At 38.4% G+C, this 16,973-nt stretch overlaps 1 protein-coding gene across 3 annotated transcripts in view; it reads left to right on the forward strand.

Annotated features, from left to right (window-relative positions):
* Window positions 1-16,973, forward strand: part of DPP10 (dipeptidyl peptidase like 10) — a 182,967-nt gene that overhangs the window by 124,501 nt on the left and 41,493 nt on the right. For all 3 annotated transcript variants that reach the window (XM_008497029.2, XM_030453986.1, XM_030453987.1), the window contains 3 exons: window positions 8,009-8,129; window positions 11,317-11,471; window positions 14,476-14,573. In XM_008497029.2, the coding sequence (XP_008495251.1) occupies window positions 8,009-8,129; window positions 11,317-11,471; window positions 14,476-14,573 (374 nt within the window). The remainder of the gene's footprint in view (window positions 1-8,008; window positions 8,130-11,316; window positions 11,472-14,475; window positions 14,574-16,973) is intronic.

A 16,973-nucleotide genomic window follows, 5' to 3' on the forward strand; every position in this document is an offset into this window, starting at 1 on the left:
CTTAATACCCTGGGTAAGAATGGCAGATACTGACTTTTTACCTTGCTACTATTCCAAAATGTGCAAAGTACTCCCTAGTAATCTGTGTTTTCCACGTGGTTTTATATACAGCACTTTCACATTCACAATTGTGAAAATCAACACCTAACATGGCAACACCAGCTCTTTATTCAGTAATGTTGAAGATGTGTGTTGAGCCTTAGGCTCTATGTAGGAACCAGACAAATGGCACCAGCACACCAGTTCCTCACAGCACACAAGAAAAAGCCACCACTTCTGCAACCAAATAGAGACCTGAAGGATTCCTGTGGCTCACTGGAGCATGTGGGCTCTTGCTCCTGGCCACGGAGGAGCTTTGATACAGAGCAGGAGTTTTGGTTCCCATCATAGAATTTCTAAGTGGGTCTAATAAACAACTGTCACTATATAATGCTGTGTGTCCAGTTCTGGATGGTAGAAAGTGTTTTCTTCCTAGATTGAACATTTTATTTTCTGTGAGAGGAAAAAGGAAAATAGCAGCTACACTGTTGTGGCATTGACACCCAAACCACGTACTCTTAAGAACCTTGTTCTTCAGTGGGAAGCTGCTTCAACTGACAGGTTTTGGCCAGGGGAAAGAGCAGAGAGGGGTACTCATCTTGTGTAGCAGTGGGTATAATAATGGTCTGGCAATCCCAATTTAAGTCTGAAAGTTTCAGGGGTATAGTAAGTGAAATCAGATGACAAGAAAATGTTTTGTTCTGTTTGGAACTGGAGAACAGGCATTGCACTGTGACTACAAATAACATAATCAATGGTTCCACTAGAAGAAATGTGTCTGTCAGAGGTTTGGAGGCTGCTGAACTGTGGTAGAGAAGACACCAATCCAGGTACTTATTTGTAGTGGTAATGCATTGGCAAATGCTGTGGCTGATTTGCAATATTTTTTCAGTTGGTGAAAACTAGTTGTAAATTTCTGAAGTAGAGCTGTTTGATTTGTGAGCCAGAATGTGGTAACAAATATGTTAAGCACTTAAATGAAAACTAAACTTGTTATGTTGACAGCAAGCATTGAGAAACAGCAACCAAATGGTTTCCCTGTGGATGCAGGTGTTTGATTGTAATTTCTTCCTGCTATACAAAGTTAGTTCTGATATTATTTAAAAACTAAAGGAAGTTCATTGGTACCTGCATTTTCCATTAGCACAGTGAAAACAGCAGGAGGGATTGAAATGACATTTTTTTCTAAAAATTATCTTTGACTCTGGGTTTTAGCTGTAAGTTAACTGTTGGACCTGAAGCTGGACAAGTCATGGTTTGATCTCTGAAGAATAAAGTACAAAATTTACTGAGTGACTAAAAAGTATTCTTTACTTAACTTTCCTCTGTCTAATGAAAGCTGATATTATCTGTGTTCACAGTTGTTAGCAAGTTTCATCTGGAAATTTTAGTGACTGATCTGAGGGTAGTTGGATTTGAATCTGGTTAATGTATGGTAAGACAGGAGCCAGAACAAATGGTAAGAAGCAAGCCCAGGTGGAAAAACATCTTGAAGCTTTTGAGGAATTAATTATCCCACTAATTAGCTGGCAGACTCACAAGAAGGGATGGAATTTTGCCATATGCTGAGGAACTGAAGGAGCCTGATCTGTTGTGTAGCTATCAGCCATGATGGAGTCAGCTGGTTATCTAGACATCTATGAGGGTGCTCAGGTTGACATTTGTTTCTGCATCAGAGCATAGAACATAGAAGTACAGCTGAGTGCTGTGTTGCAAAGAAGTTTGGGCTCTGAAGATACCTGTGCTAGTCTGGAAAGTGATGTACAGTGTGTCCTTGCCAAGGTCACACAGGAATATAACTGCAGATAGGCTGCCTAAAGATGCTTTCTGTTGACGTCTTTAGCACTGTCATTAGCAACTGCCAGAGTTCTGCAGGCAGCAGCATTTCCTGAGTGCCTGAAGGTCTCCTTCTGGGCATAATTAGAAATTTCTTAGTGGTTTTGTAGCTCATGTTCCCTATGGGAAAAGTAAGGAAGATTCTCGTGTTCTCTGAGGTATGAAGTGTGAAACTGAGGTTGTTCCAAGTTAGAATAGTTTTAGTCAAATAGAATTTTTTTGGTCAAAGAGTCTGTGGAAGAATCTAATGATTTCCTCAGTTCACAGGTAGAATGCTCACCTACACAAGAAGAGTTCTGTTCTGCTTGTACAAATATTTTTTAACCAAAGGTGTGTTGATACAGATGGCACCTTCATTTTGCTTCCAGTTATATTTGCTCAATAGATTTAGAGTTTGACTGGTACCTTCCTTGAACTAGGTGTTTGTCCTGATTAATCCATGTAAATGACAAACCATACCATTAGTCATACTCCCAATTTTCTTTTCTTCAAGATAGGATGCTGGATTATGGGTATTTTCTTTTACCTTAAAAAGCTAATTTCAGGAGCTTTTTAAACTTTTTAAAGGCTAAATCATGTCTGTAAAGCCCACTGACACTCGTGGTTTGCATTACATATTTCTATTATTGTTGATGGAAAAATGTATTTGTGCTGATGGTATCAATAAGGAAGCTAAACAAATCTGCCCTCTTCAAAATCTGGAAGGTTAATTAGAAAGTTTCATTAAGGTAAGAAAGTAAGTTCCTAATAAATTGCCCATTATGGGATAAGTATGCGTTTTTTTCCTGTGGTAAATATCAAAACAATTTTAAAGCCTTGCTAACTCAGTTGATCTGCTTTATTTGTTACCTGTTAGGGATTTCTGCTATCCTCTCACATCAAGTACTGTTGAAATATTAAACTGGGAAGCTGCCAACTTTTGCCTTGCAGGACAGTTCTACATTTTCAGGGCTTTTTGGCTGTGACCACACTACATTGAGAAGAGGCCAGCAAGTGTCTGGTTGTGGTACAGAGTATAGATACATTATACCTCTGCTTGTATGGGTGCATTATACTTATCCAAGCCTGTGTAGGTATAATGTCAATACAATCCTCTGCTGTTTTGCAGTATTGAGAGGGAAACATCTTTAATCTACAGGCAACATCACTCATGTCATGCTTTGCTCAAGCTGCAGATATGTCTGCCCATTTTGTACCACACTTGCTGTCACACAGTCTTGTATAGGTGTGTTCTTTTAGGTGCATAAGTGTTTGTTTAATCTCTTTTAAGAATTGTTTTCATGGTAAGCTATCTGTTCAGATTCATATAAAAATAGGTTTGTCCATACATAAATTAGAGAAAGGACTAATCTAGATTGTTGAGTCTACTTTCTTAATGTCAGGTTTTGGAGAAATTTGCCTCTCAGTTTGAGAGCTTTTCTTTGCAAGTGAGATTGGTGGCTGGATCCAGGGAAGGAGGTGGGTTTGGCAGCAAGAGGTGCAGCTCTGTTTTTCTTCTACCTGAAGAAAGTCAGGTGGACATAAGTACAAGTCTGAACTTTGGCTGGATGAATTTCTAGGACAAGTGCAAATATTTTCTAGTGACTGGCAAATGCTGGGGCTAAACAGCTGCTGGCAGCATCTGATATAGGAGCTACTGGAGAGTCGGAGACAGAGCCACTAAGATGGGGACTGGAGCATGTACCATGCAAGAAAAGGCTGAGGGACCTGGGTCTGTTGAGCCAGGAGAAGAAGAGTGTGATGGGGTATCTTATCAATGCTTATAAAAGTCTAAGGGGTAGGTGTCAGGAGGATGGGACCAGACTCTTCTCAGTGGTTTCCAGTGACAGGACAAGGGGCAGTTTTTACAAACTGGAACACAGGAAGTTCAAGAAAAAACATAAGGGAAATCTTATTTACTTTGAGGGTAACAGAGCACTGGAACAGGCTGCCCAGAGAGGTGGTGGGGGTCTTCATTTCTGGAGACATTAAAAATCCATCTGGACATGTTCCTGTGTGATCTGGTCTAGGTGATCTTGCTCTCTAGCAGGAGGGTTGGACTAGATGATCTTCAGAGATTCCTTCCAACCTCTTCCATTTTGTGATCTCATGAGGAGATGCCCCTGCTTTGGCAGAGAGCTCAGAGCCCTTCTCCACACACTCTGCTTGTGTGCAGGGGAGGTGACCACAGGATGACTGCTGCTGCTGCCCAGCTGGGGGGAAAAAGCTCCTGCTGATGCTTTACCCTCCAGTCAGAGAAGGATTCAGTGTGGCTGTGCCCATGCAGAAGACTTCAGTAAAGCACCTAAATGGAAACCATGAAGTATTTTTCTGTAATTTAGTGGCTTTTCTCTGCCTGTAGTGTTTGAAATGATTAAAGACATGCAGGGGGCTTCTCCAGCTCTTGGCACTGGCATTGCTGTTCAGCTGTGGGATTAGATGTCTCTATGTTGTCACAGCTGTCTGCCATCTGGAACTGACTGCTCTGACTGGGTGCTCTGCTTAAGCATGAAATAAAATCATGTAATCATGAAACATGTTGCAAACAATAAATACGTGTTTTGAAAAAAAAAATTAATTTAGACGAAGGTTTAGGAGAAAACAGTTTGGAGGCTGACAGATGTGGAAGAAGGAGAAGGATTAATGCTGTAGGCAGAACATCAGAGCAGGCAAAGCCTCCAATTCTTCACAGTCGTTTGAAATAAATGTAATCATTATCAAGAATTAATCTCTCACTAATCCAAAATATTCTTGCTGAAGTTTTTCATTACTTGGAAAATACTAAGTAAAATAGGTTTTTTTTAAATGCTTTTTTTCTTCACTTGGTTTAAGGCTTGATGTGATTACTCATCCCCATTTAGCATTATTGGCTGAGGTTCTGAGATATAAAATAATTTTAAATACTTTTAAAATACTTGGGAAATAGGTGGTGAAGAGAAGAAGTTTAAAAAAAAAAAAAAAAAAGACATAATAATAATTTTCATGTAAGATAGCATAGCCTGGTTCCACTTTGTGCCTTTTTCAATTTATTTTCTTATCGTCATGCCTGAAAGCTGTGAAAGCATTTTGGGCACAAAGCCACTGGTGTATTCATGAGAATACCTTCTGATACACAGGTGGTAACTCCTCTTTTTTAGCAATTTTGGAAGATTCGGTAGTTGCAGTCAACATTTAGTTCTCATGATGTAGTAATTAGATGTAAGTGTACACTAAGAAAAGCCTTTTTACCTTTAATTGCTCTCAAATACCTGACTGGAGATAGACTAGCAAGGGAAATGTGATTTATGTGACATGTCCCAAAACACAATAGACAAAGTGATGAAGTATGTGAAGTCCCCACCCAGAAAGCCTTTGAGCACATTTAGTTTTACTTAGTGAAGTCAGGATTTTAGACACATGTATTTGCAAGGTTGTGCTCCTTTATAATTTTGTTTTAATCAGTAATTCTTAACCTTCTTAATTCTAGTGTCATGATTTGCAATCTGCCTTACAGTGTTTCAGAGCTTGTCTCCTTTGTAGGAAAAGCAGGAGTCAGGTCTCTCCCAGCCACTCTCTCACTCAATTTTAAAGACCACATTGTTGCTCATAAATTCAGCTTCTATTTATTGCTGTACTTCAACTACAACAGCAGCCACTGCCACATAAAAATAAAATTTTCCATCTAGTCTTTGTGTTTTTGAAACAAAGCTTGGGAATGCATGTTAGTGTCACTTCTGTCAGTACTCTGCTGCCTGTTTCCATGCAGAAATAAACACTGTAACTCCCAAGTCCTTATTTCCAAGAGGGGAATAAGTTAAATAATTACAGATGAGCCCTTTTACACTTTCAGGAATGGAGAGGAATGCAGTCCTCACCACAGGGCTTGGGCAGCATCCCTGTAGGAAGAGAACACGAAACCATTCCTCTGGGTACAAACAGCTGTTTGTGGGCTTCAGGTGGAAAATGGCACCTCCTGAAATACAAAAAGTGTTCAAAATTACAGATGAGATTAAATAACTAATGAAAATGGTGCAGCTCTCTAAGATAATTTTACAGCCTCAACAATGGGGATATTGATATTTCAAAATGCTGCAGGCAGTGCAGAGTGATACTTGCCAGTGCCCCAGCCCTAAATCATCAATGTGCATTTACGTGTTTAGTTATGTGGTGGAACATGAACAGCTGTATTTCATAAGTGTTTTACAAAGAAACATAAATTCATCATTTTTAATGTTAAATTTAAGTAAGCAAGAAGCTTGAGGCTTGCTAGGGAGAGAGCTGCTGGGTGACTTTGAAGTTTTTCATGAACTCTAAAATGTTCCCATTCCCCATGTTAAAGAAAAAACTGTTCTTTGGGGTAGCTTTCAAAGTTTAAAGAACATGTGTGATGAGGAGAGAAGGGAAACATTTGATGACAGAGTAGACTAAGAGGATTGTGGGGGTGTTCTGAGGTTGTCTGAGAACTGGTTGAGGATGAATACAAAGCTGGTTTATGAAATGAATAGGGAATAAAGCCAAGGAAGCCAACAATCAGTGACACAACAGTGACTATTCCTTCTGAGATATTTACTTATCTGAAATGTGTCAAATGGAATTAGCAGTGCCTGCTAACTAGTAATAAAAGGATTAAAGACCTTTTCCTGGTTCAGTCATAAAACAAATCCTTCTCAACCGTATTCTCTGACTGGCAATGATGGCTTTAAATGTAAGGTTTTCATTGCAGAGAGAAGAGACTGTGGGTATCTTCACCATTAAAATACAAATAGTGTGAAAAGGGAGGAGAATGATACTTCTGATCTCCCAAGTGAGTTAGATTGAGCTCATCTAGTTAAAGGCATCTAAAACGAATCGTTTGATCAAGGAGGCTTTTTTTGTAATCTCCTGGAAGCAGTTGTTTCTGTAAAAAGAGATTGCAGCTACAGGCATTGCAAGCACGTAGGTGGCATTGTAATTTAACTATGAAGAAGAAGGCTGCATTCTAGCTGGAGTAACAGTCTAGTCCAGGCACTGACAGCTCCCAAAACTGAGGCATGCAGGAGTAGCAACAAAAATGATTTATAGCATTATTACAAGAAATGCTAATAGCTGTGGTTCTGCTTTTTATAACCTTTGACATGTTAGTATCTATGATGTTTGTTCCTTATTAACCTCGACTGGGCAAGATAGTGGCAAGGAAGAAAAAATTTGGGACAAAATGAGCTTAGATTTTGTTGAAGTTAAGTGCTTGTGGGTCTCCTGGCTGCTAGGGTAAGAGCTGAGTTACAGCCCCTTGTGGCTGTATGAGTACATAAGAATTTCCATGTCATAAACCTTCCTCATCATCACTGTAATTGTCTTCTGCTCTTTTTTCTATCCCTATAGTACTCCAAAGTCTTTTATCTTTTTTTCCTTTCTTTTTTTGTTTGCTGTTTTTGGGCCTTTATTTTACTTTTACTGCATTTTGTCTTGGAGGCTGGAGCTCAGTCTTGCAAAATGAGTAAACTTAAAATTGAACTTGAAATCCTTTGCAGCATAAGGAGCAGGGAAAGAAAAGCAGACAAGGCTGAGAAGTGGCAAAGGAGGAGGAAAGGACTGTCTGCCTAGGCTGTTCCTCACAGGAAAAGGAGAAGGAGAGGGCATTTATGTAGCACACTTGGGGTAAAATGTTCATGTGTCAGAGTCAGAAATAGTGACGACAAGCTGAGAAAAGTTAAAGGCAGCCTGTTCTTAGTGTTGCTTTTCCAGTATGTTTTGACACCATGATACACAGCTGTAATCTACATTTATGATGTATGTACTGTGCTCTATGTACTTGCAGAAGTGTGTCTAATTTCACAGCTAGAAAGACAGATATAATATTAGATGAAACTGAATCGATGGAAAATTTCTTTATTTATTCAACTGTTCAAAATTTGTCTCCTGAGGAATGTAATGATATTTCTTGAAGTGAATAGAAACATTTCAACTGCAAAGACAGTTTCAAAGGGAGAATTTGGCTTGGTATAAGTATTAAAAGTTTGCTTACTTTTTCCATATTGATCATAAAAGGATATATGAATAAAGTGTTGGTAAAAACTCATGCTGAGTTATTCTGTAGACTGTTCTGAACCTGAGGAATCTGGTTTTTTATTGCTGAACTCTCATTTATATCTACCACAATGTTATTCTTTTTCTCCATCTCTCTTACCTTCTCCAGATTTATATTTTTGAAAATAACATCTACTATCAGCCTGATGTAAGGAGTAGCTCATTGCGCCTGACATCTTCAGGAAAAGAAGGAATTATTTTTAATGGAATTGCAGACTGGTTATATGAAGGTAAGCTGAATGAATATATCTATTTATTAAAATAGATGAGAGATTTTTGTAGAGACCCAACAACACAAATCTATTCATTTCAGAAAATGCTATCTAAGGTTATTTTGGTTCTTTCCCTTCTCATTTTCTTGCAAGATTGCCTTTCTATCTCTGCATACTTGGTATTTATTGCTGTTTTGCATATAACAATATTTTCTGAGAATGAGGAATTTTTTTTCAACAGGAATGTATCAAATGTGTTACAAACAATAGGTAGTAAGTTAAAAATGCCATAGTAGTGAAATCCTGATGTATGATTTTACTACCAGCATCGATGGGGCTGGCACTTCATAGAGCTGTTCAGATAGAACTGAGCAGCCTGTGTGTTTTGCTTATCCAGAAGAACTCCATTCATATCTTTGAAACTACTCTGAGTTTACAATGTGAGTGAGAAGGGAAATGACTCAGTTTCTGTCTTGTGTGAACAACAGTGCCAGTCTGTTTACAGTTAAAACATCCTAACAGAAAAAGGCACACAAGATTCATAGCACAGAAGCAGAATTGGCAAGGTTTTCTTGTTGTTTTTTTGGTTTTGGTGGTTTTTTTGGTTTTTTACCTGCTGGATAAATAGTGAAAGGTGGTAAAAGGTGATACTGTCTGGTGCCTCATGTTTTTTTACCAGTGTCTCTCCTTCAGCCTCAGAAGAGGTTGGAGCCCTGTGTGTTACATGACTCACAAGAGACTCATCCCCTCAAGCCAGGCAGTGTCGTACTTGACTTTAAAAACCCTCTTGAATCCCATTTGAATGCTTTTTTTTAGAAAGATCTAAAAGTGTCATACTGTTACCTCAACAATAGCTGCTACTTTTGCTCAGATAAGCCTGGGACAGACTCCAGGAGAATTTGCTGTTGCAGGAAAGCAATGCCAAATGGGAGCAGAGGACAGCTTAGTCTGGGATATCCTCTGGCTTCTGAAGATGTCTTCTGGACAGTGCCATGGATGTTTCTCTTTGCACCCAAAATGCTTTTAACATAATACTCATTAAAAAAATGGGGCTAGATTATCCAGCTTGACACAAGAGCTTAGAATTAATACATATTTCAGTTAATTTTTCTATGGGACTCATTAGTTTTATAGATTAATAGTTCAACGTTCAATACTCAGTTACTTGAAGTATACAGCTTTATATTTCATCTTCTCTGTGTATCTGCAAGAGGTTGAGGTTCACAATTTACAGACAACATCTCTGTTCCCAGGGCTGCTGGCAGAGGTCTCTTCTTCACAATATGCATAATTCAAGTCAAGGTAAAAGGGAATTCTGTCTGTACATGTTGGAGGACAACAGGCAGTGCCTGTTGGCATAAATGAATATACTGCTTCTCTCCCATTAACTATTGTTTAATTTAGAGCAGTCCTCCACTATTCAGTAGTGTTGTTAACAGCATCAGAAGCTGAGCAGGCTGCATATTGTCCAAATGAAGTTACAAGATTTTCAGTGAAATTGAGAACTGTTCCCCCTTTTGACCTCCTCATTCATTTTCCTTCATTTCTATGAGATTGTTATTAGCATTTTACCTTACACAAGCATTTGGGAATAGCTTTTCTTTGTGTGAATAACCTTGTTCTAATGCAAACAGAAATATTTTAAAGCAAACGCAATTGTGATTTTTTTTTTTTTCTATCTGATATTCACCATTCATTCTCTGCTGTTCTGCTGTGTAAAAGGTTTTAGTTATCCAGCCAGGAGGAGAAGCATGACCCAGAATATGTGACTTTAAATATAGGTCCCAACTTCGTTGAACCTAACTGTAGATAATTCAACCCATTAAGCTGCTTCAAAACTTTGAGAATCTGATTGGCAGCTTGGATAGTCTCCACTGACAGTTTTAATAGTTTTGCAGGTAGGCAGGCTGTGTAATCAGGTATGCAGTCAGGCCTTTCTTCCCATTAGTATACTGTTCTCAATTAGTTTTCTCGCCAAATTCTTCCAATTTAAATACAAAATGCTTACTAAAAAAATTTAACATATCAAATGTGTAATGAAAAAATCTAGACCTCTCACAAATGGAAGAAAGAAAACATGTAAAAGGTAAATTTGGAATTGGTCAGGAGCTGCTTTACTGGTATCATAGAATCATAGAATTGGCTGGGTTGGAAGGGACCTCAGAGATCATCAAGTCCAACCCTTTTACCACCGTTGCGGTTGCCAGACCATGGCACTGAGTGCCACATCCAGTCTCTTTTTAAATATCTCCAGGGACGGAGAATCCACTACTTCCCTGGGCAGCCCATTCCAATGCCAGATCACTCTCTCCGTAAAGAAATTCTTTCTAATATCTAACCTAAATTTCCCCTGGCACAACTTAAGACCATGCCCTCTTGTCTTGTTGAAAGTCGTCTGGCAAAAGAGACCAACGTCCACCCGGTTACAACCTCCTTTCAGGTAGTTGTAGACAGCGATGAGGTCTCCCCTGAGCCTCCTCTTCTCCAGGCTGAACAGCCCCAGCTCTCAGCCTCTCATAGGGTCTGTGCTCGAGTCCCTTCAAAGGAGTTCTTTCTAATGTGAAAGGTAATGACAATAAACGTAAGAAAACATTATGTGACATTTTTGAGAATAACTTTCATTTGGAAATCAAATAATGTTTGAGTAAAAAATAAAAGTTTTGTTAGGATTTTCAAAAAGTTGTATTGGGGAAAAACTGTACTTTCTAAGAATTAAAGCTGACTGAGACAAGAAAGCCAAACAAAAGCACTCCAGTAATGAGTTCATAAGTATCACTGTGTGAGAATTTACATTTAACTGGGTACCATGGCTCAGAGCAATCAGGCATATAGAAGTTTTATATTAAAAGAAAAAAAACAGTCCTAAAAAAACTGGATTAAAATGGTTCAAATAATTAAAAAATTAATTAAACACATCTAATGGAATGAATTGGAACTAAACATATGGCAGTTACAATCTTCTTTCATGTTTAGATGATTTATTGACGTCGATGAAAGTATTCATTTGAGGAAAATTGTTAAAGTTTGGTCTTTTGATATGCCTTGTTATTCAAACATTTGATGCAGGATAATGTGTAATTACTGAAATTACAACAGACACATTTTAAGCAGAAACAGAAAGAACAAATCAGTGCCAACTGAACGAGCTGGAAATTATGTGACAGTTATTTTTATGGACCTTAAAGAGATCTGGTTTTTTTTGCAGAAGAACTCCTTCATTCTCATGTTGCCCACTGGTGGTCTCCAGATGGTGAGAGATTGGCCTTCCTCACCATAAACGATTCTCTGGTGCCAAACATGGTTATTCCCAGGTTTACTGGAGGCCTTTATCCAAAAGGAAAACATTATCCATACCCTAAGGTAAGATGAGTGTGACTGTAGCCCCCACCTCCTGTTCCTTGCTCAGTGATTGTATTGAACCATATGAAGGAGTGTTTCTAGACAGTGGCAGAGGCTGATTTTCTTCATATTGCTTTTTATGAAATATTTATTACAGGGGTTTTTGGTAGACTGTAACAGCTTGTGCTGGAAAGAAACTGTCAGGTGAGGGAGCAGCAAACAAACTGATCCGTAGTAATTTCATCATTGATATATGGCTTGGTAAAAATCAATCCACCACTTCTGGGAGAAGGGTAATATATTTGAAGGACTGCAGAGGAAAAAAGGATTCTGTCACAACTGTGTGGGAGTGATAGGCACTGTGTGCAGAGAACAGAGCATGTTCTGCTGCAGTTACATAAATCTTAGTAAATTATGCTGTTATCATTGAGTGTGACAGACTGGCCTTGATTATCATTAGCCACAGTAAAATCTTTACCTGACCATCAAAATGAGAAAGAAAAAATATAAAAATTAGAGCTATCATTAAGTTTCAGAGGATTTAGGGAAGGGTTTTTAGATTCATGTTGGAAAGTGAAAGAGCAGCCCAAGCAGGGGTAATGGCTGGGGTCGCTCCTCGTTTTCTGGGGGTTTCCTGATTAGGTGCCTCTCCAGCCATCATTCTGTGCTGACATTCTGGTGCTTATCCATCCCTTGCATTCAATTTCAAAGTGTCTGAGTTCTTTCCTGATGGGATTTTTAGGTCCACATATGGGGTAGTCCTTTGACATTTCAAGGGAAGTTCATTGAGGGCTTTAAAAAACATTACTGCTGTGCTATTGCTCCTACAATGTTTTGGTGATGACCCTTTGTTCTTGATAGGTGGAAAGTTATGATGTACCAGGTACTATGAAACAATAATGTACATGATAAGAATATAATGTGTTTGTGCTATGAAGTAATGCTCTAAAATAAGGAAGTTATGGTGTTTCCAGAGGTCGTTTACATGCTTGGATTGGCAAAAAGCCTTAAGTAATGGAGCAAAGAGATAGCTAAGAAATATTTTTAAAAGCCAGTTTTGTAAACAAAAGATTAGTAATTCCATTTCATTAGCAGCTCAGCATTAAAGTGATACACAATGCTACTTCAGTAGTCTCATTAATGAAAAAACATTATCTTTGTTTAATGTTTCCATTTAATACCAGTTTAGCTACCTGTTAGACATCATTAATTGGTAGAGAAGCTTGTGGTACAGCAACAGAGATGGAAGGAAAAAAAAAGAGTTGCTCTTTATTATAAAATGAAGTAATTCAAGAAAATTACATCTATGATTAAAAAATAAAATGAAACCTACATGTGTTTGTGAGTACTGGAATATGCATGGTTTTTTCCCCCAAAGAAACCCAAAAAAAACCCCCAAAAAACCAACCTGAAGAAGGAACTTTACACTGAAATCCTTCTTTGTTCTCAATGTATTTAACAAAATATAAAGTGTTCTCACTCTACTGTGGACACGCTTCAGGTTTTATACAAAATCTATGCAGCATGGCCCAGCACAGAGAGCTGAGGCTGGCAGCACTGCTCAGTGCCATGCCCAGATCCTCTGCCCCTCTGGAGCAGGATTTGGGGGGCAGACATAGGGTGATGTGGGACTTCTGTGCCCCATCCTCAGGGGCTGGCACAGATTTGGTTGTGCCTGCTGGGACATCCTGCTTTAGAGTGTCTCCTGGTCAAGCTGGGAGTAATTCCTCATGGCAGCCTTCCCAGTGAGAGTGCTTGGAGACCACTGAGCACTGTGAGGAGGTTATGCTTGTGTCCTAAGGACTTGATTTTCCAGTTGTTTCCTTCCAGTTTTGCACTTGTTTCATCTATGCTTGTGCAAAGGACAGCCTTTGAAAGACCACGTATTTTCAGAGTAAAATATAAAACTTTGTATAAAAAAAAAAAGTAATTCCAGGAGACTTAATTAATTTTCAAAACTTTTTTTTTAGCACCAGAAATACATAAATACTGCTTTCTTGTCCCCCATATCACTCTGAAATTAGTGAATGCAGCATTCAAACTATCTAGATTTTGAGATAAGTCCAATTTCTAAAGGTAATTTGGGGGTGTATTTTCAGCCAAGATGCTTTGCAGTTCTAAATATGCCTGTCAAGAGCTGGATATACCACTTATTATGATTACATATGTAGAATCAGTGATTCTGTCTTTCTAATATTAAACAGAATTTAGCCCCACTGAAAGACACACTTTTCATCTCCCATATCCCAAGGATGCTACGTAGTATTGTGTGACTCCTGAGATTTGTATCAAAACCAAATTTGAACACCATATGGCCAGTAGCATCCCCTTGCAGCTCTGTCAAGTGTTGTCTTTTATTTCCAGTCCTTTCTCTTTATGTCAGGAAAATCCCTTAGCAACAAGTCATGTTACCAGAAGGATGCATCCCACCTCCCCATAGATCCTCAGGACTTATCACACTCTCCCCAGTGGATATATATCAAACTGCTTTTTTTTTCCCCTGGAGCAACAAGAAACCCTTTTTTTCTCTTAGAGCTGGCCTGCCAAAGCAGCTGAGTCCTGAACAAGACCCAGAAATAGACGTTTCCATTGCAGCAAGGCAGGGAAGGAAGACAGGGGGAAAATGGTAAAGAAAGAGGAGGAATGTTAGCTGAGATATAGGGCAACTTTTTGGGAAAAGGAACAGTAGTGTCTTGAAATGCTTGAAGCTGGGTTTGACTATTTGAGGAACCAGAAGTCTTTTGGGATCTGACTTCCCTGAACTGGGCAAAACCACTTTGGCACTTGCTCTGCACTGAAGATCTGTCACTGGCAAATGGCAGTGAGAGAATCCCTCTATTAATACTTTGTAATTTAGCAATGTAACTCATATGCCTGTGAAATTATTTATTTAATGTAATATTTTAAAATATTAGTAGTTTCTCATTAATACAAAGGTATTGAATGATGTTAATGAGTTTTTCTATTTAGCTGTCACTGACTCAGTGCCTCCAAAGCTCCTATTTTCTTTTTTTTTTTTTCAAAGGCAGGTCAAACAAACCCAACAGTAAAGCTGTTTGTAGTTAATCTGTATGGACCAGCACATACACTGGAACTGATGCCACCTGACAACTTTAAATCAAGGTATATAATTTCATTGGTTTAAAACTCATGTTTAATTTATGATTGCTGTCCCTCAGGCTAATTGTTGCCTTTTACATCAGCACAACACTTAACTTTGGCTGAAATGCACCTGATCTCTGTTCCCATGGCTTAACATAATAGTGATAAAATAAAACATAATTTCATTGGATTCATGCTTATCTTAAAAATCACAAGAATCTGCGACTTGCTGACATCTAACATCCTTAAAGCTCCAATTTTCTTGAAATGTATGAAATTAAGAATCCTGAACTCTGTTTAAAGGACCTGAAGTTCTCCCTCGTTCTGAGGTTGTTACAGCATTCACTCCCAGCCTTTTCTTTTCTGTGAGCCAACTTGTTGATTTCAGTTTCTGAAATGAGATTGCAGACCATAGAAGTGTCCTACAAATGCACAGAACAAGTAATAAAAGTGTTCATTTCAAGAGGAATATTCTGAACTTTTTTCAAATCCAGTAGGCTACATGAAGTTTCATTTCTCATCACAGCTGACAGGCTGTGAGGTGACGGAAGGTGAGATGTGATGCCACCAGATCATAGACTGAGAAGGGCTGTGCTGTGGTTTTCAGCTAGTTCAGAACTGCTGAGCTAATTTCACAGTCCCTTTGGGTTTGGGGCTGAAGAAATGACTCTTGCTGAAGTGACTACCTTAAGCTGAGATCGTCATTACCTGTCCTCGTTTTGAGGTGCCTTGAAACTTACGTGTAAGGGCAAGAAAATTTACATCCCATCCCATACGGGTACTCCAGTTTGTAGAATTGCAGGCATCCTGATTAAATTCCTGTTGTGGTTTCACTGTTTAACCCTATATTATTATATAATATAGATAATAATAACAATAAAAGAGTCATCACAGTCCAGATCTGGCTGCAATCTAAGGGCCAGCAAAGTGCCACTTCTTTTCAGCCTGGAGAAGGTTCCAGGGAAAACTAACACCAACCTTCCAGTATCTGAAGGGGCCTACAGTAAGAGTGGAGAGGAACTGTTTGCAAGGACCTGGCATGATAGGATGGTTTAAATTAGAGAAGGTAATGGTTTAAATTAGAGAAGAGTAAATTTAGATTGGATGTTAGGAAAAAACTCTTTACCATGAGGATAGTGAAAAAATGGAAGTGGTTGCAAAGGGGGTTAGTTGAGGCCTCATCCCTGGAGATAGTTGAGGGTGTCCCTGAATGCTGAAGGGGTTGGATTAGATGATCTTTAGAGGTCCCTTCCAACCTAAATTATTCTATGGTTCTCTTCACTCAAGACATTTTCAGGTGGAAAAGTCATGAAAAGGATTGGCAACCATAAAGCTACCTTTAGCTAAAACCAAGGCCTCTGTATCTAGTTGCTGTAGCTCCTTATATAGAGTTTTTGCTGTTCCTACAAAAATCAAAAGATTATATGGTAACAATTCCAAAAATTATCAGGATTTTGACAATGGGCCCTGATTCACAACCACTGCTACCAATTTTAAATTGGCATAGCTCTCTTCTACACAAATTGAGGTACTGTAATTTAGTGCAGGAATAATTTAATACTAAATGATGCCTTGCAATTATTTATGTCAGCTGGAATGCTCACTGATTGTGTTAGTAAAAGGAATTATTTTGAATGAGTTGTGCATTTTGAAGTAGTTTTTGTTGATGGACCACTACTGACAAACTTAAAATCTCTTACTACTTGCTAAACCTTTATTATTTTAAGCAGTAGTGTATGATCTGATATTCCTTTCCATCAAGATTAGCATCTTAACTCACTTAAAGAGCATTAAAATTGTCCTTTAAATGTCAGAAAGCATACAGAAGGGAAATGAGAAAGCAATGTTCTAAATATCCAAGAAAAAAAAAATCTTGAAAATATTGTTCAGATACTGTCTAGATTTTTCATATTCAGTCATCCTCCCCAGAAGAGTGAAAATAGAAGTAGAATCAAAACAGTGAATATTAGTACCTTAAACCCTTTTTTTTTTTACATCTTTAATCTGGAGGCTAGCAATAGCTTAATTTGTGGAATTTATTTGTGAGACTTAAGGGGCATCTTTACCAGATTTTTTAGTACTTCATAAAAATACTGTTGCTGTTTAAATATTATTCATTCATGGTTTAAATTCTGTTTTGCTGCTGTATCAGGAAACAGAGTAAAACTATTTAAACCTGAAAAAAATTTGGTTTCATCTTAATTTTAGCTATTAAGATACAATATCCATTCTATAAAATGTAGAATATAGTTGTCTGCCAAGTAAACTGTACATCTTGGATTCTGACCCTGGATTTGTGTGGCATTCAGCTGCCACACTGTTTGTTAATCCATACGTATCCATAGATCAGTATATACACGGGCATGAAGAATGAGCTTTTCCACTTTCTGGAGTGGAAAACTTTGGATTTGGTAATGTTGG

The sequence above is a fragment of the Calypte anna genome, chromosome 7, assembly GCF_003957555.1.
Source record: "Calypte anna isolate BGI_N300 chromosome 7, bCalAnn1_v1.p, whole genome shotgun sequence".
In the NCBI taxonomy this organism is placed as follows: domain Eukaryota; kingdom Metazoa; phylum Chordata; class Aves; order Apodiformes; family Trochilidae; genus Calypte; species Calypte anna.